General features: G+C 37.9%; 5 protein-coding genes across 6 annotated transcripts; 4 read left to right on the plus strand and 1 right to left on the minus strand.

The window, feature by feature from the left end:
* Window positions 1-274: 274 nt before the first annotated feature.
* LOC21400627 (sister chromatid cohesion 1 protein 2) lies at window positions 275-5,708 on the plus strand. Its single transcript, XM_024175548.1, has 13 exons — window positions 275-648; window positions 1,483-1,750; window positions 1,846-1,883; window positions 1,966-2,012; window positions 2,170-2,234; window positions 2,346-3,295; window positions 3,395-3,575; window positions 3,848-3,978; window positions 4,054-4,358; window positions 4,728-4,764; window positions 4,889-4,910; window positions 5,021-5,153; window positions 5,438-5,708. Exons 1-13 carry the CDS (start codon window positions 525-527, stop codon window positions 5,546-5,548), a joined length of 2,412 nt encoding a protein of 803 aa, XP_024031316.1. The 5' UTR covers window positions 275-524; the 3' UTR covers window positions 5,549-5,708.
* Window positions 5,709-8,023: 2,315 nt separating this feature from the next.
* On the plus strand, window positions 8,024-9,679 carry LOC21400628 (phosducin-like protein 3). 2 transcript variants are annotated; one of them, XM_024175549.1, is made up of 5 exons: window positions 8,024-8,371; window positions 8,633-8,776; window positions 8,881-9,086; window positions 9,217-9,380; window positions 9,485-9,679. In XM_024175549.1, the coding sequence occupies exons 1-4, from the start codon at window positions 8,124-8,126 to the stop codon at window positions 9,375-9,377; spliced, it is 759 nt and encodes a 252-aa protein (XP_024031317.1). In that variant the 5' UTR covers window positions 8,024-8,123; the 3' UTR covers window positions 9,378-9,380; window positions 9,485-9,679. The 2 variants fall into 2 exon arrangements, with proteins under 2 accessions (XP_024031317.1, XP_010111613.1); XM_010113311.2 differs by having other exon boundaries at window positions 9,217-9,679.
* A 114-nt stretch (window positions 9,680-9,793) lies between these two features.
* LOC21400629 (50S ribosomal protein L13) lies at window positions 9,794-12,230 on the minus strand. The gene is made up of 6 exons (XM_024175551.1): window positions 12,219-12,230; window positions 12,015-12,106; window positions 11,556-11,627; window positions 11,041-11,207; window positions 10,626-10,737; window positions 9,794-10,400 (listed from the first exon to the last, which is right to left on the minus strand). The coding sequence occupies exons 2-6, from the start codon at window positions 12,057-12,059 to the stop codon at window positions 10,182-10,184; spliced, it is 615 nt and encodes a 204-aa protein (XP_024031319.1). The 5' UTR covers window positions 12,060-12,106; window positions 12,219-12,230; the 3' UTR covers window positions 9,794-10,181.
* Window positions 12,231-12,505: 275 nt separating this feature from the next.
* On the plus strand, window positions 12,506-15,865 carry LOC21400630 (COP9 signalosome complex subunit 3). Its single transcript, XM_024175570.1, has 11 exons — window positions 12,506-12,818; window positions 13,207-13,322; window positions 13,408-13,654; window positions 14,129-14,186; window positions 14,280-14,369; window positions 14,577-14,642; window positions 14,752-14,841; window positions 15,010-15,168; window positions 15,245-15,366; window positions 15,475-15,547; window positions 15,629-15,865. The coding sequence occupies exons 1-11, from the start codon at window positions 12,634-12,636 to the stop codon at window positions 15,695-15,697; spliced, it is 1,275 nt and encodes a 424-aa protein (XP_024031338.1). The 5' UTR covers window positions 12,506-12,633; the 3' UTR covers window positions 15,698-15,865.
* An 811-nt stretch (window positions 15,866-16,676) lies between these two features.
* Window positions 16,677-22,391, plus strand: LOC21400631 (protein TPLATE). The gene is made up of 7 exons (XM_010113314.2): window positions 16,677-18,040; window positions 18,423-19,019; window positions 19,122-19,483; window positions 19,726-20,029; window positions 20,393-20,515; window positions 20,718-21,173; window positions 21,585-22,391. Exons 1-7 carry the CDS (start codon window positions 16,916-16,918, stop codon window positions 22,110-22,112), a joined length of 3,495 nt encoding a protein of 1,164 aa, XP_010111616.1. The 5' UTR covers window positions 16,677-16,915; the 3' UTR covers window positions 22,113-22,391.
* The last annotated feature ends 1,191 nt before the right edge of the window (window positions 22,392-23,582 follow it).

A 23,582-nucleotide genomic window follows, 5' to 3' on the forward strand; every position in this document is an offset into this window, starting at 1 on the left:
GGCAAAAAACTAGTACACAAAAAAGTAAAATTTTCTGCAAAAGAAAAAAAAGCAATTGAAATATCAAAGCAGATGATTTTAATTATATGCTGACTTTATGCACAGATAATACAAACGTCATATTTTAACAGAAATTAACACATTTAAGGCAACTCGTCAGACATAGAAGAAAGCAACGCAGTTATACAAAGGAAAACTCGTTAATGTCCTTTCCTTAAAAAGTGATAACAATAATAATTTCTTTTCTGGAAAAATTAAAAAAGAAAAAGTAAAACCAAAAATTTCCTTCGCAACGGTGATTTCTCTCTCTCTCTCTCAAATTTTTTTTAAAAAAAAAAAAAAAAAAAATCGTTTCTTGGGGCAGTTTTTTTTGGTCTGTGTTTTTTTTTCCCCCTTCATTTTTAATTTCTTTGAGGTCCGAGACGAGACTTGTTGAGCACACACGTCGACCATTACTGCAGAAGCTTTCCATGTAGAAGAGAGAGAGAGAGAGTTTCAGAGAAGAAGAAGAAGAAGAAAAGGCCATGTTCTACTCACAGACTCTTCTGTCAAAGAAAGGCCCTTTGGGCGCCATTAGAGTCGCCGCTTATTTTTTCAAGAGGCTCAAAAAACCTCATGTCCAACACACTGATGTCGCCTCTTCTGTTGGTATATTTCTCTTTTCAGAGATAGTTTCTTTCTTTCTAGTCTTTTCTCTGTCTTTTTTCTAATTTGTTTTGCTTTTTTGAGAAGAATGAGGCAGTACTCACAACCAAATCCTTGAGCTTCTTGACATTGCCCTTTTTAGTTTTCTGATTTTCTCCTTTTTTTTTTTTTTTTTGGCCCAAGAACGCATTTTTAGTTAGTGTTTTTTTTTTGTGTTATTATTATTATTATTATTATGGTAATAATAAAGATAATTAATTGTACTCATTCTGTTGTGAAATATGGATTTTTACAAGCAACGCTGTGTGTATTTACATGGGTTTTTGTTATAATGGTTAGCTTGTGCCCTAAGGTTTCAAAACCATTTGCTTTTGAGGAAGAAATATTAGCTTATATAACCCACTTGGGCTCTTCTCTTTTGCTTTGAAGTTTGAACTGTTTCAAAAAAATTTCATGTATAGTTTCTGAAACAGCCACCAATATGCTGTTCTGTTTAGCCATTTAATGGTTATTTTGGTGAGATTAGGGTTGTTTTATCTTCCCTACGAGCTGGCATTCAAAGAGTGTTTTTAGAAAACAACACTAAACTTTTGGAAGGTACTTTTTCTTTCCGGTGGTTTTGGAAACAATGTGGGAAACAGTTTAATGCTATTTGAGAAGAAGATGTCATCTTTGTGAAGAAAAGAAATTAAAAAATACTTTGTTGGAAATGTATTTGACTCTTACTTTTTTTGTTGTTCATGTGACTTTGTGCATATAATCATCTTGGACCGACTTCTTTTCTGAAATTTGTACGGTTAGGAATTTCCTTTCTTAATTGACATTTCCCTGATGCAGATAAGATTTTGCAAGAATTTCCTGTCCTTACATATAGAGTGTTGGGATACCTTCTCCTTGGTATTGTCCGAATATATTCGAAGAAAGTCGAATATCTGTTTGAGGATTGCCAAGAGGTATTAATTGGAGTCAATAACTTTGTGGTTCATACAATAGAAGATTTGCCTTTAGATACACAGCGGGCACCTTATTTCGCCATTACTCTCCCGGAAACTTTTGAACTCGATGCTTTTGATCTCGAGGTCCTTGATGTTGATGACGCTATTGGGTAAGTCCTTTAACCTGTAAATCATGTGAGCAAGAAAGATCTGTTGTTTTCTGAATCATTCTCCCTTATCATTTTTATTTCCTTGTACTTCCCAGAGGCAACGTCCTGCCCCATGAGGAGATAACACTCAAAGGTATTAAATTTGCAGTGCAAACATATTTTTATTTTTACGTAGTTTTATGGTCTTTGGTGATTTGGTATCTCATGTGATACAGATAATGCGCCAGAAAATGCAGGCACCAAGCAATATGCTTCAGACATGGTATGTCATGAAACATTTGTTTTTATTAAGCTATACATTTCAAACAACTTTTGTTTTTATTGCTGATTTTCCTCAAAAAAGGTTTTGATTATTTTAGCTTGATTTTCAGGGATATGCCATATACATTTAAAATATGTCGGGTATATTGTTAATGCAGTGTTTTTGTGAGGAAATTGGTGGCAGTCATAGTACGTGCTCTGCTGATTACTTCCCCGTTGAAGGGTACGTTCTACTTTAAAAGAAGCTCCGAGTATCATGTCAAAAGTTTTTTTTTTCCTCTTTCTTTGTTATTTCATTTTTATGTCAAAATTTTCTAATCAATTGTTATTACAGAGTTGTCTCATCTTACTGGATGGATGTACATTTAAGCAACTCGATTAATATAGACAGCTTGATAGCAAGCATGGAGAATCTTAATGAAAATAGGCCCCGAGATGAAAGTGTGGACCTTGCAGTGATTTCTTCAGTTGAAAAGGAACCTCAAAATACCGATAAGCCATATGATGAAGGTAATCGAGACAATAGGGAGGCGGTAGAGGACACACAGATCTTATCATCTAGGGATGGAATACAAGAAGCAACAAGCACAGAGAAGCTTCAAGACTGCAGAGAAAATGGTGTTAATCTTATGAGATCTTCTGGGATTGAAGAAGGACCCTCTGACCATGTTCAACCAGAAGGTGAAGATATTCAAATTGATCCAAAGCAGATAATGGTCTCAGAATCTGAACAACTGGAACATAACACGTACCAGGCCACTAGGCAAGACCATAATCTAAGTAATTTACAGGCTGAAGTGGAGAAGCTTCTAGATAATAGGTGCTCTCATGTAGAAGCTCGCACAGAGAAGCTTCAAGACTGCGGAGAAAATGGTGTGCACCTTATGAGATCATCTAAGATTGAGGAAGGACCTACTGACCGTGTTCAACTTCAACCAGAGGGTGAGGATATTCAGATTGATCCACAGCAGATAACGAACTCAGAATTTGAACAACCGGAAAATGAAATGTGTCGGGTCACTACGCAAGACCATGATCTACAAGCTGAAAGGGAGAAGCTTCGAGATACTATGTTCTCTCAAGTAGAAGCAATAGACATTGTCGTGTTTGTGCCCAAGGAGCGACAAGAACATGTCGAAACATTCGACGAAGAGAATCATGATGACGGAGAGCAAAGACTACCTGAGATGCCAGAAAATATAAAAAGTCGTAGTTTAGGAGAAGGCGAGCCATTATTTATAGAGCTTGATAGAACTCCAGAAATCAAGGTTCCAGATGCTTCAGGTGAAAATTCTTCTCATGGGAATCCATGTAGTTTTGACATAATTAGAAAAAAAGATCTTTCCTATGCTAAAGTTGCAATTTAAATTTGTGCTAATGCAGGTGCTTCCACACTGCAGTATATGGGTATTTCAACACCAGCTACCAAGGAGCGTTCTTTGGTGAATGCAAGGGCTGCTACGCCGAAGTTTATAAGTATTCCAACGCCAGCTACCAAAGAGCGTGCTCAAATTTCTAGGAAAAGAAAATGCATCTTTGATGATGTGATAGTGCTGCCTAACAAGTATGTGATGGTTTCCTTTAACTGCGTTTTCTCCTGTGTAACTGAGACTTAGATGGTTCCCTGTTACTTATAAATAGAACTAAACCTAGAAACGATTAATATTAGCTTCTAACCTGATGATTTTGAGTGAGTGAAGAGCCGTGCCTACTGGTGGGTCTTTTATATTTCTTGCCTTTCAATTATCTTAGAATGGACCAGATCTGTGGAACAAATAATGTCAGAAAAATAAAAGGAATTAATGCTGTATGATTTTTCATGCTAAAAATGCACAGGGTACTTAAGACAAGCATATATGACGCCAGTGACTTGGTTTCTAAAAGAAGAAAGGTTGCTCAAACTGCTCTTGCTGTTTGGAGAGCATCTCGATCGCTCCACAATGAGTTTTTCGAGCCTTTAATTCCTTGTAAGTTTGATATACAGTTCATTATGAAATTTAATTAATACTTGTGCACTCTTTTCTAACCAATATGTTCTGCAGGTGCTTCCTCAGAACTAAGATCCCTCTTTTCTGTGAAGAAATTGAAGATAATAACCTCTGTTAAAACTGTGGAACCTCCAATAGAACTCAACATTCCTGAGAGACCACCAGTTGCTATATCAGAGCAAATATGCATTGCTCCAGAAACACCCGTCCAGCGCTCCACATTTCCGAAATCATTTGAGGGCCCAGTGAGCCCTCAAACTCCAAACTATGATAGAGTAAGGCCTGAACTGTTCGAAAATTTAGAGCAGGAGCCAGCTTCAATCAGGGACGAGGAACTTGATCTCAGTCTTATAGATGAGGTAATGGCTGTTTAATGCTTGCTTTCTATTACAAATTACAACACATGGACCAGTAATATTTCCGAGTCTTCTTGTATGTGAACTTATCACTCCACCTTATACCTTTTTGCGTGGGTCCAAAACACGTGGATTACATGAAACCACCATATCTCCAAAACACGTGGATTACATGAAACCACCATATCTATAATCATGGGCAGTATGAAACTTACCACACTTGGGGTATGAAAATGGCATGTACTCTCGGTGGTCTTGCCTGGGAAATCTGGAAGTGCCTTTTGGTTTCTTAACTGCACCAGATATAAGTAATTAATTAGTATGATGTGCCGTTTATATTTGGTTTATTTATTTATTTTATTATTGTTTCAGGTGACAAACTCAAGTGTAGAAGATAACTACGAATTGGGTAAGAAGCTATCCCATATTAGTTCGCCATGTTAATTGATTCAATTTACCTGTTCACCTTTGATTCCTTGTTTTGGTTAATGTGGAATTATGTCTGAGACTCTGAATATAATCTTTTGTTCTAGATGGATGGTCAGGGAGAACCAGGTATGGTTGATTTTCTATTCTTAAATTTCTATCTTGGCTATAGTGGATATCAGGTTTGTTTATCTCCTTGCTTAGCTAGAATTTTCAATTTGTTAACCTTGGTTTTACAGAAAGGTGGCAAGGTATTTGCACAGAAGTTTTCTAGATCAAAAGGAACGGGGAGAGGAGGAGGCGGTGACCTTGTCACGGGTTGTGAAGGGAAGAACCAAGAAAGAAAGTGCAGGGTTTTTCTATGAGATACTGGTATGTTTCTTCTGTTCAAGTTCAGTTGTTCTAGAGTCATCTTTTGACTGAAATTCCCATGTTTCAAGTAGAAATATAATAAATTCAATTTTTATAATGCCTCCGTTTATTTGATTGAGAGTTGCATTTTTTTCGCCACAAAAAGTCCACTTCCTATCAACTTGAGCGTTTGGGATGAATCGATAAAGTAACACGGTAGAAAACGGTCTTGCACGCAAGTTTTTGGGAGAATTGGTGACAGTTATGGTGCAAAATCTAACTGAAGTGACTGGAAAATTTCACAGGTGCTGAGCAGTAAAGGGTATGTGGGTATGAAGCAAGATGATGCTTATGGTGACATTTTGGTCTGCAAACTCGAAAGTTTAAACATGGAACCAAACTTGTGGAAGAGCTAGTTACCGGAAAACAAATTCTGGAAGAGTTATCATGTCACAACTTTCCTAGAACTGACAAATTCTATTTCCATTCCATGAGAATGAAAAACCTGTATAGGTTCGTACACCTCAACGTTAGATGAGTTACCTTCCTTAACATGTTGTAAATATAGAATTTTCTCCACCTGCTAATAAATGAGTATAATTTTATTTTATGTATTTATTATTATTATTATTATTATTATTATTATTATTATTATACACCACGACATTTCAACCTCTTAGCATTGGAAGCTATTTATCTTTCCACTGATCTAAGGAAAGAACAAGATTGGAGTGGTTTTTCTTTCTTTTTTTAGCACTTTCGATATATATAATGTTGAAAAGTCGTTAAAAAATGGCTATATACATGATTAGTAGCTAGCACATGCATTCAAATTTTGTCAGATAGATTCGAATAGAATCGTCAACATCATCAGTTCTCTATTACATTAACAAATTAAAACTATAAAGGGAAAATATTAACTTTAAGATTTAAAATGAGAGAAGCTGTACTTAATTATTGACGTTACATAAGTAACACTTTATACGACTCAAAACAACGTTATTATCTAATAAGAAATTTATGATATAGAAAAATAAAATTGGAAAAAGGATATTTAAAAGTTGTGGCTAATAGGATTCAATTATCTCACATATGCCTTTGATAGAATACACTTCGTTACTTTAGGATATTAACTTTTTACTTTCTAATAATTATGCAGACGAAGTGCCGTTCAAGGGCACTTCTCTTCAACACCACCGCCGAGTGTGCCGGTGACGAATGACCCGATATTTTATACCCTCATGCGTTAGCCTATTGTCAACATGAACATCCTGAGCTGAACCTGTCTATGCCTCAGTCATCCCCGCTGCCACCACCTCCTTCCCCTTCTTCGACTCTACCGCCGCCTTCACCGCAGGCTCCGAGTGCCCTATGTGATTTGCCTGCTAATGAAAGCACATATTTGCAATGCTCGCTCCAATTTAACGGCCACGATGGAACTAAGGGCAGCCCGATCAATTCCACTTGCTGTGCTCTCCGCCTCAACGCTACCGAGCAATGCCCCGGTGGCCATTGGTCGGAATTTTGGCCTCGATCCATAGCCTACTGCCAACATCCTGACCAGAACTCATCTCCGAAGCTGCCGTCGTCGTCACCGTCGCCGTCATCTCTGCCTCCTCCAGAAGAAGCCGCAAATTAGTGTTGGACTTTCCCTGACACACCATGCAGCCTTGCATTAATGAAATCATGTATGGATTCTTCGACAAGAGTTTGGGAATGGGGCCGGCTTGCTGTTCCACCATAGCCAATTAGGGAGAGGATTGCTTTAGCGAATTATCTCGACGGTTTCCGGATCTTTTCTACCCTTTCTGGCTCAGACAACAATGCTCTACATATAGGAATTTTGCTTAAGCACCAATGATCCCCAAACTTGTTAGTTTAGTTTCTAAACTTTTTTTTTTTTTTGACGAAATCAACCTCAAATTATTTTAAAATGTGTAATGTCATCATTTTCATTAAATGCTGTCTAAAAATAGAGATCAAATTCTAACCTATTAAAGTCGATGAGACTAAAAAATTACCTCATAAAGAAGTAAAGGATCATAATGTCACATTTTTAGGTTATTTTTAGACGATATCTGACGGAAAGGATTACATTGCACATTTTTAAATAGTTTGAGATTCGTTTCTTCAAAAAAAATTTGGAGACCAAACTGTCACCTTTTAAAGAGTTTGGGGACTATTCGTATAATTTATCTTTTTTTTTAAATTGATCTTTTAAAATCTATTTATGAATAAGTGCCCTAAATTGTAGATTATTTAAGTATATAAATCTTTAGGAACAAACGAAAATCTTGATAAAAAAAATAATGAAAATAAGTATAGTAGAATAAAGTATGACCGAAGAAAATGTAAACAAAGGGTGAGAAAGGTTTAGAAAGGAAAAGGATAAAATAACGATATCTTAAAATCTGTCAATTATTACAAATCAATCTATGTCAATTATTACAAACAAATAGGAAACTAATAAGTGAACACAAAGGTTTCGTTCATTTCATCGGTTCAAATTTTATTATAGTAAAAAGCTCTTAAAAATAATTACATCTAACTTTTTTATTACAGTAATGAACTCTCGCATAAAGTCACATCTCAATTCAAATTAAAAACTCAAATTAGCGAACTAAACAGGCTTAAAATACCAGAAAGATATCTAATATGCAGTTGCACATTTGGAATGAACTATTTTAGTGGACAAATTAAAAAATAAAAACATTTATAAAGACTACATATAACAAAATCAAATATTCTTTTTTTTACTGGAACAAAATCAAATATATGATATTTGCAAGAAAAGATATTTACGTGAAAATATATTTAAGAAATAATATTTCAACAGTGGTAATTTGAAAAGAATTTATTTAATTAAACATTAAAAAAAAAGACTAAAAAAACTCCCAAAGGCCAAAATCCCGGAAAAGGCAGAAGAGCAAATTGAAAGGAAAGTTGAGAAACCGAGAGAGAGAGAGAGATCAGAAGAATTGAAGAGGAAGAATGGGGGATTATCACTTCGTGTACAAGGACGTTGAAGGAGCATCTACGCAGTGGGACGACATTCAGAGAAAGCTCGGCAATCTTCCTCCCAAACCACCGGCTTTCAAGCCTCCACCCTTCACTCCCGCGGGCGATGAATCCTCTCTTCCCAAGGACAAGTCTTGGATCGACCGAAAGACTGAAGACGAGCTCGAAGACCTCGAAGATGACGCCGATCTTGACGACGATCGCTTTCTCCAAGATTACAGGTTCGCTTGGTCTTTCCGATTCCAAGAGAAAATTGAATGAAATGTAAAAGTTTCAACTTTGTCGGAACTTTGTTTCATCAATATTGTTTATATTCACTGCTCTGTTTATCTTGAAATGAGATTGGGAATTAGTGATTGCCTTTAGGCGAGTAACGAAATTATTTGATTTGGAATTTGTGAAAAGGAAAAGCCTTCGTCATCTATGAATCGTTTTAGTTTGATTTGAAGCAGTTGAATTAGTGGCTCTTGTGTTGTTGATAGGAAGAAGAGATTGGCAGAGCTGAGAGAAGCAGCTAAGGTTGCGAAATTCGGATCAATTATTCCGATTTCAGGATCAGATTTTGTGAGAGAGGTCTCTCAAGCTCCATCTGATGTTTGGGTTGTTGTGCTTCTCTATAAAGACGGGTAATCACCAGAGTTAAGATAAATTCAGTCTCCACTTTATTTCAAAAACCAACCTTGGTGATTTTTTTTCTTATGTTGAAAAACTGCACAACAATTTCTTGTAGAATCGCGGAGTGTGGCGTGCTGATGCAATGCTTGGAAGAATTGGCAACAAGATACCCTGCAACTAAATTTTGTAAAATAATATCCACAGATTGCATTCCAAACTACCCGGATCGTAATCTTCCCACTCTTCTAGTGTATAACAATGGTGCAGTGAAAGCAAATTATGTAGGTTTGCAACGGTTCGGCCGGAGATGCACGCCAGAAGGTACTTGAAATCCTAGCATGCTCTACCTTTCTTTTTGTTCATAAGTTGCTTAGGAACTTTTAGTTACTCTGTTGAAAGTCTTAACATAAGTTTTTCTTAATCTCCATTGCTGTGTTTTTTGAACTACTAGGCGTTGCATTAGTTCTCTGCCAGTCGGACCCTGTGCTCAATGACGGCCAGAGTGGGAGTGATCCGTCAACAAAAGCTGTCATCGATGGAGTTCGCAAGAGGTTTCTAGAGAAGGTTGTGACAGAACATGAAGATGGTGATGATGGATCTTCAAGTGATTAAGATGTTAGGAATTTCTTTGGTTTGTGTAATGTATTAAGTTTGTTGTTCCTTAAGAAATGAAATAGTTGCTCATTTTCTTTGTCCTTTTTTTTTGGGTGGTTTTTCAGTGTGCTTTCTTTGCACCATAGCCGCAAGAACAACTTTTTGGTTACCTCATTGTCCGTGAAGCTAACATGCCTACTTTTCCTCACCTCAATATTCTGAAACAGTGTCTTGTCACATACTCTTTATCAAGTAACAATCACATTCCCACTTTAATCCTTCAATTTTTGGTTGGTTATGTAAGATGTAACTTGTCGAGTAGAAATTTTTACGGCATTATGAAAAAGTTCATTTTTTTTTTATCGTCTTAAGGTTTTCAAACAAGTGAGGGTAGAAGACTAAATGGCATTTAATTAGAAACTGAAGCTTCTCAATCAAAATTGAAGTTATCGTTATTTAAACAAATAAACTACCTCCAACAACCAAGGGGCAGCAGTTCAATTCATCATGAGCAAGAAAGCTCTTCCACTTAGCAATTCTCGTTTTCATTGACCCCTACAGATCAAAATACATATCCAACAAAGGAAAGTAACCATTGCTCTCCTACACATGATCTGACATCTTTTGTGTGGAGTTTCCAAGCAACTGCCAGATGACTACTCGTTTTCCTCGCCAAAACAAAATTGACTTCTTAAAAAGGAAATTATAGAAAATATTTGGTGAAGAACTTTGAATACTGTGCTTTCCAAACTGTCTTTTTTAAATATCATTGCAGATCCGCACATTCATTCATATTGTCACATAGCAAGCTTCAATGTCTCTTCAAGCGCTCACTTCGGCTTTATTCTTCTTGCTGCCTTTGCTTGTGTCGCTATCTTTTTGTTGTTGCTGTTCCGCCTTCTTCTGAGCCCGTATCATGGCTCGTCTGGCACGGGGACGCATTTCTCTTACCGTCCTAGGAGGCATCACATATGGCTCAAGGGGTCTGTCACCAAAGGGATGCTCACTTCCGGTGAATATCCTCAGCTTTCTATCTCTATCCTGCATTCACAGAACATCTAAGCTGAATAAAATCTTGAACATGATACAAATTATAACATAAAATGTAAATGACCCTGTATTGCAGTTGCCAGATCACATCAAAAAACATTGTCTGAAACAAAACAAGGGAAAACCAAGTAGGTCCAAAAAGAATATCTGGAAACATGAAATAAATAAATAAATAAAGTTCCAAGAAATTTGTATGGCATCTCAAATAATGCGTACATCACGCAATTTGTTCCTCGGAAGCATGCGTAGCACAGCTTTCCGAATGACTTCTGTAGGGTCTCTGGCCAACTGGTCTTTTAAGCTTCTTTCTTTGAGATGGCCAACATACCTACAGGTCATACAATTTCAACGTCAAGACAAAAGTGAATAAAGAGGACGGACTTTATTTACAGGCATCACACAGCTACATGAATGAACAAAAGTTCCTACTCCTTTAGTTTTCACCAGCATTTAGGACTGCCACTACTCTCATTCTAAAGAAACAGTTACACATTCACAATCAAAAGATTATACACAGAGAATCATGGGCGTCACAACCAGAATTAAAATTTGTCATATGCACTCTACAACATTCCAAGTTCCAACTGTGGAAACTGTTCAAATATGTAATGACTTTAGTGAGGGTACTTGCCCAGTATGCCAACGGTAAAATTTATCAGTGAGTTTTCTCCCCGTAACGCATATATCCTTGGCATTAATAACAATGCACATATCCCCGTCATCACGATTTGGTGCGTATGTTGGTTTATCCTTGCCTTGAACTACGGTTGATATTTGAGACGCTAATCTTCCAAGAACCTTAAGAGAAAATAAAAAGAAACAAAAGGTAATACGACAAGGGTATTATGTTAAAAAAAACCCAAAACATCACCAATTCAATTAAATAACGTGAACATATTGAACAACCAATTCCAAGAACAATTTAACCAGCAAAAACCCAGTTTCACTTTCAGACTAAATTTCCTACTTTTGGCTTTATTTCATTATAATTTAGTTACAAACTCATTCTTTCCAATCCTGATCTTCCACTCCAAAAGCTAAATGAAGTGATTCGACAATATTGAATGTCAAGAACAACGAATGACCACTTTAACTCTAATTTTGATCATTTAAAGAAAGAAAAAAAAAAAACAAGTAGATCAAAACCTGGCCTTTAGCATCAAATACTTTCCACCTCAGACCTTCTAGATTTATGCGTCTCAGGCCAGCAAGTGCTTTCTGCATCAATATTAAATTAAACCACATTTCACGTTATTTGATTATGCATAAAATATAAATAGTAGAGAACAATTAAAATAAAAATAAAAAATTTCTACTTTAGTTCTAAAACTAAAAAATAATTCGGATTGTAGGCCAAAAAAAAAAAAAATCAAATAGGCACATAGAGCATAACATCTAAGCCTTACGAATTGCAAAAGAATCCTATAAGAAAGGAATAACTTCGTTTAGGCCATTTCACAAACAGTTGGCGTGCATTAACCGACGAAATGTTTTGTTAAACGCGAATCGTTTAAACATCATTGGGAAACGAGAATTATTGATACATAATTATTAAAGAAAATGTAAAAAAAGAAAAAGAAATACAGAAGAAGAAGCAAAGATTGCCTTCAAATTGCAATTAAAATTGGTAGCTGCAGCTTGGCTTGCCATGTCTCTCTTCCTCTCGATGGTTCTGTCCTCAAACGCAGATCATCCACCTTTTCACAACCCAATCCAGCAATCTAGTGAGGGAAAAAAAAAAAAAAAAAAACTACTCAACTAGTATACAAATTTTTGTAAATTTTTCGAAACCAGAAAAATAAGTTGCACCTGTAAGTAAACCCTGAAGGAGGAGTAGGGTTCTGAGAGAGAGTGAAAATGAAAATTGCCGAGGTTGAACCTGGGCCGAAAAGGAACTCATTGAGCCCAGAAGTTCGCGACTTAGGCTTGGGCCGTCTATAATTGGGCCTAAGAGAAGACAAGCCCACTAAGTTCTATTCTTGGCCCGAAACTAAAAGCCCATTTTATTTCAGCCCAATTAGGAATAAACAAGATCCGCTTGCCGAATTTATTTATTTTTATTTTATTTATACTCAAATCGCTCGAGTTAACTCAGTGCAAAGGAGCGAGTCAGAATCCTCCACTGCATAAGGCATAAACTAGAGGAAGCAGCAAATAGCTTTCTGCAAAATCTGTTCGTTCGTTTCTGCGTGTCTTGGTTTTTGCAGAAACCGATTGGCGAAAGATGGACTCGGTTGAGGCACTGGTGACCCAAATCCAGGGGCTTTCGAGCACCGCCGGAGACGTATCGCGGCTCCACATAATTCTCAAGCAATCCGACGACTCGCTCCACCCCGAGTCGACTCGGTTGTTCCCTGCTCTTGACCAGCTCGACCCCTCCAAACACTCTCTCGGATATCTCTACATCCTGTAACTTTCCCTTTCTTCTCCTCCTTTTAGATTTCTGCATGGTTTTTTTTTCCCTTTTTTTCATATTTTTAGGGTTTCAGATTATCGCATGTTACGAAAGTTACTTTTTGTATTAACGAGTTTGGGAACTCTTCGGATTTTGATTGAATGTGGTTAATTTTGATGCGTTTTCTCGGAATCTAAACGCGGCACAAGGTTGAGGAAATTGATGTTGGATTTTTTTTTTTAAAGGCGAGAATTCTGAGGATTTTGACAGAATTGGATTTTATTACAAGAGTTGTTTTCTTAGTGACTTAATTTGTTATTTCTTAGATGCCAGAATGGTTAATTCGGTTTGTGAAATTTTACGAAATCGGGATTTTGTGATTCTATATGTGTCTGGTTACAGAGAAGCATGCTCATCTGGTCCGGTTTCAAAAGAGCGAGCTAGTTCCCTGGTCTTAACCATCTCCAGATTCATCAGTTCTTGTGCGGCGGAGCAAGTTCGTTTGGCGACTGAGAAATGTATGTCTTAAATCCTTAGTTTGTGGCATCATATGAATTAATATAGAAAATGTGTTTAGTGTTAGCTAATTTGTTTTGTCTGCAGTTGTATCCGTTTGTAAGAGATTGAAAGACCAAGCTTTGCTCCTCGAAGCTCCGATGCGAGGTGTGGCGCCAATGTTAACGGCTATTAGGAAACTTCAGACCTCATCGGAACATTTGACTGCATTGCATCCAGAGTTTCTACTTCTCTGTTTGTTGGCCAAATGCTACAAAACTGGCTTGTCTGTTTTACATGACGACATTTCCGAGGTTGATCAGCCGAGAGATCTTTTTCTCTATTCCTATTACGGGTAAGTTGCTTCCATCTTTTTCTTTCTTTTCTTCTCCCTAGTTACACAAGTAGCCGTCAGAAAAAAAAAAAAAAAAAAAAAAAAGGTTTTCTTTGATATATGTATCCATATGCGTTCACATTAGATTTTCTATATGTGCTAATTTAGTATCGCGTTATTGTTGGTAGCATCTTTTGTTGAATGTCAATTAATGTAGAGAAGATTTGAGTTTTGGCTTTGAGAATGTAAATCTTAGTTTGAAACACCCTTTGGGTCACAGTCTTGCAATATATTTATCCACGACACTTGTACCAAGGTAGTTAAATGATTATGATTATGTTCAAATAGTCCTTTTCATGGAATGCAAATTCATGAGTTTTTGCCACTTTATCTATCTTGAAGGGTTTCCAAGTACTTCAGGATTATTATTATTGTATATTCAAGTTCATTTATAAGAAAACTGCTGATAAAATTTTACCTTTGTTGTCATGACAGAGGGATGATATGTATAGGGCAAAAGAAATTTCGCAAAGCGTTGGAGCTTCTACACAATGTAGGTTAACATATCCCACTTATTGATTTTCAACTATATGATTATGAACCCACATTTAGCCGACACTCTAATTGCCTGTCACATATTTTGCAGGTTGTAACTGCACCCATGTCTTCTATCAATGCCATAGCAGTTGAAGCATACAAGAAATACATACTAGTTTCTCTCATTCACCATGGACAAGTATGTTTTTCATCTCACTAGCTGATTTTATTGAAACTTTGAATTCTCCACATTAGGGGGGCTATTTGTACTATGTGGTCAAATCAACTCACGATTTAAATGCTATTACTTTGAAGACTTCATTTTGTCTATGTCCTACAGTTCAATCTTTGATTATATAACTTTGGCTACAACTAATCCAATGTTTTGTTTCAATTGGGGTGGCAGTTCTCCACCAATCTCCCAAAGTACACCTCTTCAGCAGCTCAGAGGAATCTAAAGAATTTTTGTCAGGTAGTAAAAAAGCTGGGGATTTTCTTTATTCTACAATATTTCTCTTGATTAGATGCGTATCTTTTCTTGTGTTGATTATTATGGTCCCTCGATTCTCTTCCTTGAGCAGCCCTACATTGAATTGGCAAATAGCTATGGTACAGGAAAGGTGACAGAGTTAGAGATATACGTTCAGACAAACAGAGAGAAGTTTGAAAGTGTGAGTTTTCTAAATTATTCATCATCTTATTCATCCATTTTCTTGCATGAGCTGTAACAAATTTCTTAGCCTTAGACATGAGAGACGTACTTGTTTACTAATATGGCTATTATTCAGTGCTTCAGCCGTCTAAGATTCTAAATTAGGTTTGCAAAATTTCTTCCCCAGGACAACAATCTTGGATTGGTAAAGCAGGTTGTAGCTTCAATGTATAAACGAAATATTCAGAGATTGACGCAGACATACTTGACTCTCTCCCTCCAAGATATAGCCAGCACAGTTCAATTAAACAGCGCTAAGGAGGCTGAAATGCATGTGCTACAAATGGTAGTTTCTGTAATAGAACGACTATTGTTCTTAAAAATGTCATGGCTTTATTTAAGACTTTACTCTCAATTTATAGATCCAAGATGGGGAGATATACGCAACGATCAACCAGAAAGATGGCATGGTTAGATTTCTTGAGGACCCTGAACAATATAAAACCTGCGAGATGATTGAGCATATTGACTCGTCAATTCAAAGGTAAATCTTATGACAATCAATTGGTGTGATTATTCATTTATGGGTAGTACAGTTGAAGCAGCATTAAGGCTTTATTATTAAACTTTTTTGTTCTCTTATCTTATTCAGGATAATGGCACTTTCAAGGAAGCTGACTGCTATGGATGAGAACATCTCATGCGATCCTTTATACCTCTCAAAGGTGAGTCCCTCATTTCTAGTTTTTGATCTGAACCTATTGTGAACCTTTGATTCGAAATATTGCTTTTCCGTATATCTGCAGGCTGGAAGAGAGCGACCGAGATTTGATCTTGATGATTATGATAGCGTTCCTCAGAAATTTAACATATGAACTATGCAAAAGACTGCTCTTCATAGGGACCCGAAGTGGTGAGAGATGATTTGTTGGCCACTTTTATTGTGCAAAAGAGATGGAGGAAAGTTTTCAACCAGTTTGGTTCCGGCTTAGAAATAGATACCTGCGACCAAGTCTAGTTATGAAAACAATTTGTGGGCATGTTTTGTTTTAAACTTTCTTGTTTCACATTTACTTATATATATATATATATATATATATATATATCCTTTCTTTCTTTCTTTAACAGTGTTCTGCAATGAATATATTATTTGCTGTAGCGAGAACCGAATGAACTTCTGCTTCGTGAGTTGTGAGGATCTTATTTTGGAAAGGATGCTCATAAACTCATGAAAGTCCATATAGAGTTGCATTGAATAATAATTTTAAGCATGATGATTTTGAAGATGATTTCCTACTTATCTTTCTTAATTTGGTTCATAACCAAACAGGAACAAAGATTTCTTAATTCTGGTATTTCGCTCCCTATTCTCGAATATTGGTGTCAAAAGTTCTTGAACTTTTAGACCCGTTAATTCTTAGAAGTTGATGACGCTTGCTATGAAATTGTAGATGGAAGTGATCACGTGATGTGAGCGTCCTAACTTTTGGATAGTAATTAGTGGAATTAAAAAGGATTAATTTCACAAATCTCTAATCAATTTTTATTTTTTTTCACGAATGAACTTTTGTTTTCGAAATTTATAATTCATAATCATATAGTTTGAAATTTTTTGTAAATTTCTCCCCTAACAATATCGAAATGCGTAATTATCTACAATAAATACAAGTGCATTTGAACAAGATTAACAATGAATGCGTTACAATTATCAGAGCTGAAAATGGAGTGAAATGGGCGTTACAACTATGGGCCCAAACATTGAGATGGATTATTGGGCTTTATTTGATCAGCCCAATGGGCCATGTATAAAACTCTCATTCTTCAACAAAATACTGTTAAGAACATAACTCGGTTGCCAAATCTGGCTACTCGGTGGTGAGCCACCATCTTTCTCGTCTGCTCCGAGTCTCCGAGCAGAGTAAGTAGTTACACAACTGTGAAGCCATGGGAATTGACAACTCTCATAATAGTCATTTCTTCTTTACAAAATCCCCGTAATTTATGTTCCCCAAAAGAATTTGAATTCTAGCCAATTGCCTCGATAGGAACCAACGAAATCCTTGGATCTGGAGCTTCTTTGACCTTCTTCTTCCATGGACATTCTCTTCGCTCAGATCCAAGCGGACCTCCGCTCCAACGACGCCCTCCGCCAGTCCAGCGCCCTCCTCCAGGCTCTCCAGCAGTCCGCCGCCGGCCGCGACATCTCCGTCATCGCCAAGTCCGCCGTCGAGGAGATCGTCGCCTCTCCGGCCTCCGCCGTCTGCAAGAAGCTCGCCTTCGACCTAATCCGATCCACCCGCCTCACTGCCGACCTCTGGGACACCGTCTGCACCGGCATCCGCAACGATTTCGACTTCCCCGACCCTGACGTCACCGCCGCCGCTCTCTCCATTCTCGCTGCTATCCCTTCCTACCGCTTGTCCAAGCTCATCACTGATTCCAACAAGGAGATCAGCAGTTGCTTCGATTCGCCGAGCGATAATCTCAGGTTTTCCATCACCGAGACCTTGGGATGCATTCTCGCGCGCGATGATCTCGTTACTCTCTGCGAGAACAATGTCAATTTGCTCGATAAGGTTTCCATCTGGTGGACTCGAATTGGCCAGAACATGCTCGACAGATCCGACGCCGTCGCGAAGGTGGCGTTCGAGTCGGTCGGCCGGTTGTTTCAGGAGTTCGATTCCAAGCGGATGAGTCGATTGGCGGGGGATAAGCTAGTTGATAGCGAGAATTCGGTCGCGATTAGGTCAAACTGGGTTTCGTCAATGGTGGATTTGGTTTGGAAGAAGCGGAGCGCGTTGATGGCGAGGTCGTTGGTCTTGCCGGTGGAGAGTTTCAGAGCCACGGTGTTTCCGATCGTGTACGCCGTCAAGGCCGTTGCTTCGGGCTCGGTTGAGGTCATACGAAAGCTATCAAAATCCTCCGGTGGTTCCAACGGGACGGTTGTGGATTCAAATGCGGAGAAGCTTGTGGGAGTTTCGGACGTGGTTTCGCATTTGGCGCCATTCTTGGCGTCGTCTCTGGAGCCGGCTTTGATTTTCGAAGTTGGGATTAACATGTTGTACTTGGCGGATGTGCCTGGAGGGAAGCCCGAGTGGGCTTCGCAATCCATTATCGCCATTCTCACGCTTTGGGATAGGCAAGAATTCTTTTCCGCAAGAGAGAGTATTGTGAGGGCTGTTGTTACGAATTTGCATCTTCTCGATCTTCATATGCAGGTAGGCTTGCTTATTTCTTCTTTCACTTATTGCCTCTTTTAAAATTGGAGAAGCATTTCAGTTTCTTGTATGTTAAAGATCGTAGACACGGGATTCAGAATGGCGGAATTTAAGTATAATTCACGTGTGTCCTACGTTCGGTGCATTATTGAAAACCTTAATAGCTTTATTTATTTAGGGAAACAGAGAACAAAATTGTCCCGCTGAAATAAAAGCAACTTAAAATCGTCATTCAAAGAAAATTGATTTTAATCTGTTTTAGTGTCGACTAAATTTAACTTTAGGAGTGCTACATTAACAACTAGCTAGTGGAGTTCCAAAAACTGTATCTTTATTTAGCTGCTTAAACGATGATCTAATGTAGTAGACTTTGTGTCTATAGGTTTCATTGTTTAGGAGGCTGCTTTTGATGGTGAGAAACTTGAGAGCCGAATCAGACCGTATGCACGCATTAGCATGTATTTGTCGGACAGCTCTTTGTGTTGATCTTTTTGCGAAGGAAAGCGTGCGAAGAGGGCAGAAACCTCTTGCTGGAACTGATATTGCCTCTCTTTTTGAGGACATTAGAATAAAAGATGACCTTAATAGTGTAACGAGTAAAAGCTTATTTAGAGAGGAGCTAGTAGCATCTTTGGTGGAAAGCTGTTTTCAGTTGTCTCTACCTTTGCCTGAACAAAAGAACTCAGGTATGGAAAGCAGGGTTATTGGAGCTTTGGCATATGGAACTGGTTATGGTGCATTGAATTGGACTGAACCTGCTTTGGAAGTAGTAGAAGTTTGTAGGCCTTGTGTCAAATGGGATTGCGATGGACGAACATATGCTATTGATTGCTACTTAAAGTTGCTCGTTAGGTTGTGCCAAATATATGATACAAGGGGAGGTGTCAAAAGAGTTAAGGATGGAGCTTCTCAGGATCAAATTCTAAACGAGACAAGGTTGCAAAACTTGCAACGTGAACTTGTGAAAGATTTACGTGAGGTACGGCAGTTTCTTCCTGTGGTTATGTTTAAACCATGAGTAATGCATATATTTGAAATGCATTTATGAGGCTTGTCATATTAAACTCTCTCAATTTGTCAGATAAATACCCCAAGAGTATGTGCCCGTGTCATTTGGGCTGTTTCAGAACACATAGATCTAGAAGGCTTGGATCCGCTTCTCGCTGATGATCCGGAGGACCCGCTGAACATTATTATATCAAATATCCACAAGGTTTTGTTCACCTTGGATTCATCTGCAGATACCACAAATAGGCTTCTAGATGTCCAGGCACTACTTTTATGCGCACTGAGGTTAGGATCACGCTATGCAAGGGCTGGGGCGTTACTGACTAAAGAACTTGAAGAATTTAGAAGCAATAACATGGCTGATTCTGTCAACAAGCATCAATGCCGTTTGATACTGCAGAGAATCAAATATGCTACTAGTCATACAGAAAGCAAGTGAGCATATATGTATTTTCTTCTATCTTTCGATACATAGTATCTTCAACTCGTAATTACAAATAGCATCTTGCTGCGTAAGTCTGACATGTCTGTTTACCTTGTTTATCATATCCTTCTTGCTTGTGAAGACATGACTCGTTATGTTGCTTACTATCCTAAAACTCAAGTTTCATTTAAAAGAATAGGGACTGTTCTTGGGCAATGTGATTACAGAACTGATTGTTATTTTTATTTTTTAGGTGGGCAGGGGTGAGTGAAGCCAGAGGTGATTATCCGTTTAGCCATCACAAACTAACTGTTCAGTTTTATGAAGCATCTGCAGCTCAGGACAGGAAGTTGGAAGGACTAGTTCACAATGCTATTTTAGAGCTTTGGAGGCCAGATCCAAGTGAACTAACCCTTTTGCTGACAAAGGGAGTCGACTCTGCATTACTCAAGGTTCCTCCAACTGCAGTCACTTTGACTGGTAGCAGTGATCCCTGCTATGTCGAAGCATATCATTTAACAGACTCTACTGATGGAAGGATCACTCTTCATTTGAAGGTTAAAATCCGTCTCTTTTTGCTATTTTAATTTTTTAGATCATTAAAATCTTTTTGTTTTTGGTTGACACAGAAACTATACTACTTGTTACGGCTGCCATCCACCCAGTTGGCCAACTAATGCGCCTAATCTGAGAAATCACCCCTTTCTGCTCATTTAAAAGAAGAGAATATAAATTTTTTTGAAGGATTTTCGTAGTTAGTTATGTTAGTAAATCATGCTGGAAGAATATATTCCCACCATCCATGAGTAGTACTGTCCATAAACCACTGATACGGAAAAGATTACTTTCTGTTTTGACCTCAGGGTACCAGCTATCCTAGATTCTTATTGATACTCATGCTCCCAATTCATGACTTGCAGGTCTTGAATTTGACTGAGCTTGAACTGAACCGGGTGGATATCCGGGTTGGATTATCAGGTGCACTGTATTTTATGGATGGCTCTCCTCAAGCAGTGCGGCAGTTGCGTAATCTTGTTTCACAGGTTTGACAGCCCACATCAACACTGCGAAACTTTTCCCCCTTCATAATCTTCTTTTTCTTGAAGACTTGAACAAAGAGTTTCTATTACCACTGATTGCCTAAGGAGAGCTAGTATTATTGATGTGTTTTGCAGTTTCATGTTTTGATTCTCACGGTTGACAATGAGAATTTCTTATCTGCCTGCTTGTTGATCTTTTTCCTAGGATCCAGTACTATGCAGTGTGACTGTAGGTGTCTCACAATTTGAGAGATCTGCCCTTTGGGTTCAAGTCTTATACTACCCTTTCTGTGGTAGCGGTGGTGCTGGAGATTATGAAGGTGACTATACTGAAGAAGATCCACAGATAATGAGACAAAAGAGAAGTTTAAGGCCAGAATTAGGAGAACCTGTCATCTTGAGGTGTCAACCATACAAACTTCCGCTCACAGAGCTTCTTCTCCCCCACAAAATATCACCTGTCGAATTTTTCCGTCTATGGCCTAGTTTGCCAGCTATTGTAGAGTACACTGGTACATATACGTATGAAGGAAGTGGTTTCAAAGCTACAGCTGCTCAGCAGTATGGTGCGTCTCCTTTCTTGAGTGGGCTTAAATCCCTATCATCCAAGCCATTTCACAGAGTTTGTTCACATATAATACGAACGGTTGCTGGATTTCAGGTAAATATGTTGTCTGTCGTATTTTTGATCCAATTCTGTTTTATTTTTAATCATGTTCTCTTATTTTTGAAACGTATTTATCTTGATTCTTTTTTTGTCTTCTTCTCTGTATTGGTTAGAGCCATCTTAAATGTTCTAAATTGAATCTGTTTGTGTACTAGTTGAATTTTTGAAATGTTCGCTTTAATTTCCTCCTGCTTAAAAATGAAGGAAAACTCGTTAATAAATTTTGTTTTTTGGCAAATAACTCATACTAACTTGATCAAAATAAATGTTCCTTGTATATTAGTATAAAAGCGTCAGAGTAATTGGAGTTATAGAATTAGATTGCTGGAATGTTAGGTTATTGCAATCTTTGATGGTACCTTAAGCTACTATATGTCATAGTTTTGATTACCTATCCTTGTACAGCTTTGTCTTGCTGCAAAAACTTGGTACGGTGGATTTTTGGGTATGATGATATTTGGAGCCAGTGAAGTGAGCAGGAACGTGGATCTTGGTGATGAGACGACTACTATGATATGTAAATTCGTGGTTCGAGCTTCTGATGCATCAATAACGAAGGAGATTGGATCAGATCTGCAAGGCTGGTTGGATGACCTCACTGATGGGGGTGTCGAGTACATGCCTGAGGATGAAGTGAAGCAGGCTGCTGCTGAGAGGCTCAGAATCTCGATGGAGCGGATAGCGTTGCTAAAGGCAGCTCGACCAAAAGCCAAGGTTCCCAAGACGGATGATGATGAAGAGAATGAGGATGGAGTGGAGGAAGAAGAGGATAAAAAGAAGGAAAAGAAGAAAGATGGTGAAGAAGATGATAAAAAGGGTCCTGCAACCTTGTCGAAGTTAACCGCAGAGGAGGTTGAGCATCTTTCTCTTCAAGCGGCAGTGCTCCAGGAATGGCACATGCTGTGTAAAGATAGAGATACTAAAGTTAATTAAGGATTAAAAGAAAGGGTTTGAATATAATTTTTTTTTTGTGGTCATGCTTGTATTCTTTTTCGTCTTTTCCTTAGTGTACCGTTAAGGTAGGTGTTGAGAATCTCTGATTTTTTGTATCCTATTTTGTATTTGAGTCTTCATTTTTTTCAACGGGGACTTTTCTTTCCTCGTATATCTGTTACGGCTAGTTATTGACTCACGTCCATTTGGATAGAGGTTTTTGTTATAATCGTGAGTTTTTTCATTTGATGATTTGCAAGATCAAAACTTCCAAGAATCACGGACAGGAATTACTTGCTTCAGGTTTCAGAGAAACCCTACATCCAAGACCAAGGGTAAATCCCCTAGCAAAATCCACTATCAGAACAGAACAATTTACACCCTCAATCTCTCTCTCTCAATTACAAGCGGTTAGTTTACCAATCCATCCAAAAAGCTTAAGCTGTTAGGAGGTGGGTTAACAATAGTTTTATATTTTAACACTCCCCCTCACGTGTGGGCTGGACAATGGACAATCGTGTGGGTAAATTAATTGGAAAGCCTAACACGTGAATATTTAAGCCCGAGATATATAAAGACTCAACACGTGATGACAATTTTAAATGGGGATAAAGAGTGCAATTACGAGGGTTTGAACTCAGGACCTCCTGCTCTGATACCATGTTAGTTTACCAATTCATCCTAAAAGCTTAAGCTGTTAGAAGGTGGGCTAACAGTAGTTTTATACTTTAACACTCCCCCTCACGTGTGGGCTGGACAATGGGCAATCGCGTGGGTAAATTAATTGGAAAGCCTAACCCGTGAATATTTAAGTCCGAGATATATAAAGACCCAACACATGATAATAATTTTAAATGGGGATAAAGAGTGCAATTACGAGGGTTTGAATTCAGGATCTTCCTCTCTGATACCATGTTAGTTTACTAATCCATCCCTAAAGCTTAAGATATTAGGAGGTGGGCTAACAATAATTTTATACTTTAACACAAACTTTCCCAAGATTAGCAAAAAAAGAAAAAAAAAAAAAAAAAAAAAAAAAAAAACCCCACAAACTTTCCCAAAAACTTCCCCTAAAAAGCCCCAAGCTTTCCCAAAAACTTGCTCTCTCTCTCTAATTCACCAGAGAATTCGATCCCAATTATGCAATCAGAAAGAAAATTAAAGAGAAGAAAAGCTAACTTTTGTTCTGACTCTAAGTACCTCTATTTATACGCCATACTCCATATAAACAGACAAATAAATTAACTTGAGTTAGGCTCTTAACCACTAATGGTTAAGTCAACTGTAAAGTCGGTTAAGAACCAATGAGCTACAGCTCATAATTGAAACAGATTTGGCTAATATATCTGACTCATAAAATCAGAGTCACAATATTAGCAGCTCATTTTATTATGGAACTTCATATTTTCTTCTCATCGAGCTTAATTTTCAAAAGCGGTGCTTGTATTCTATGTCCCTATTTAATAAAAT

The sequence above is a fragment of the Morus notabilis genome, unplaced genomic scaffold, assembly GCF_000414095.1.
Source record: "Morus notabilis unplaced genomic scaffold, ASM41409v2 Scaffold168, whole genome shotgun sequence".
Classification (NCBI taxonomy): Eukaryota; Viridiplantae; Streptophyta; class Magnoliopsida; order Rosales; family Moraceae; genus Morus; species Morus notabilis.

What these genes read in the sequence shown, in the direction of transcription:
- LOC21400627 (XM_024175548.1), top strand. Translation starts at nt 525, where the DNA reads ATGTTCTACTCACAGACTCTTCTGTCAAAGAAAGGCCCTTTGGGCGCC. An exon ending in AGAAGATAACTACGAATTGG is followed by an intron (nt 4,765 to 4,888) that starts GTAAGAAGCTAT and finishes CTTTTGTTCTAG; the next exon opens with ATGGATGGTCAGGGAGAACC. An exon ending in GGTTTTTCTATGAGATACTG is followed by an intron (nt 5,154 to 5,437) that starts GTATGTTTCTTC and finishes AAAATTTCACAG; the next exon opens with GTGCTGAGCAGTAAAGGGTA.
- LOC21400628 (XM_010113311.2), top strand. Translation starts at nt 8,124, where the DNA reads ATGGGGGATTATCACTTCGTGTACAAGGACGTTGAAGGAGCATCTACG. An exon ending in GTGCTTCTCTATAAAGACGG is followed by an intron (nt 8,777 to 8,880) that starts GTAATCACCAGA and finishes AATTTCTTGTAG; the next exon opens with AATCGCGGAGTGTGGCGTGC. An exon ending in CCGGAGATGCACGCCAGAAG is followed by an intron (nt 9,087 to 9,216) that starts GTACTTGAAATC and finishes TTGAACTACTAG; the next exon opens with GCGTTGCATTAGTTCTCTGC.
- LOC21400629 (XM_024175551.1), bottom strand. Translation starts at nt 12,059, where the DNA reads ATGGCAAGCCAAGCTGCAGCTACCAATTTTAATTGCAATTTGAAG. An exon ending in TATTTGATGCTAAAGGCCAG is followed by an intron (nt 11,208 to 11,555) that starts GTTTTGATCTAC and finishes TTTTCTCTTAAG; the next exon opens with GTTCTTGGAAGATTAGCGTC. An exon ending in CGAGGAACAAATTGCGTGAT is followed by an intron (nt 10,401 to 10,625) that starts GTACGCATTATT and finishes CTGTGAATGCAG; the next exon opens with GATAGAGATAGAAAGCTGAG.
- LOC21400630 (XM_024175570.1), top strand. Translation starts at nt 12,634, where the DNA reads ATGGACTCGGTTGAGGCACTGGTGACCCAAATCCAGGGGCTTTCGAGC. An exon ending in ATCTAAAGAATTTTTGTCAG is followed by an intron (nt 14,643 to 14,751) that starts GTAGTAAAAAAG and finishes TTCCTTGAGCAG; the next exon opens with CCCTACATTGAATTGGCAAA. An exon ending in ATCCTTTATACCTCTCAAAG is followed by an intron (nt 15,548 to 15,628) that starts GTGAGTCCCTCA and finishes GTATATCTGCAG; the next exon opens with GCTGGAAGAGAGCGACCGAG.
- LOC21400631 (XM_010113314.2), top strand. Translation starts at nt 16,916, where the DNA reads ATGGACATTCTCTTCGCTCAGATCCAAGCGGACCTCCGCTCCAACGAC. An exon ending in TTGTGAAAGATTTACGTGAG is followed by an intron (nt 19,020 to 19,121) that starts GTACGGCAGTTT and finishes TCAATTTGTCAG; the next exon opens with ATAAATACCCCAAGAGTATG. An exon ending in GGATCACTCTTCATTTGAAG is followed by an intron (nt 20,030 to 20,392) that starts GTTAAAATCCGT and finishes CATGACTTGCAG; the next exon opens with GTCTTGAATTTGACTGAGCT.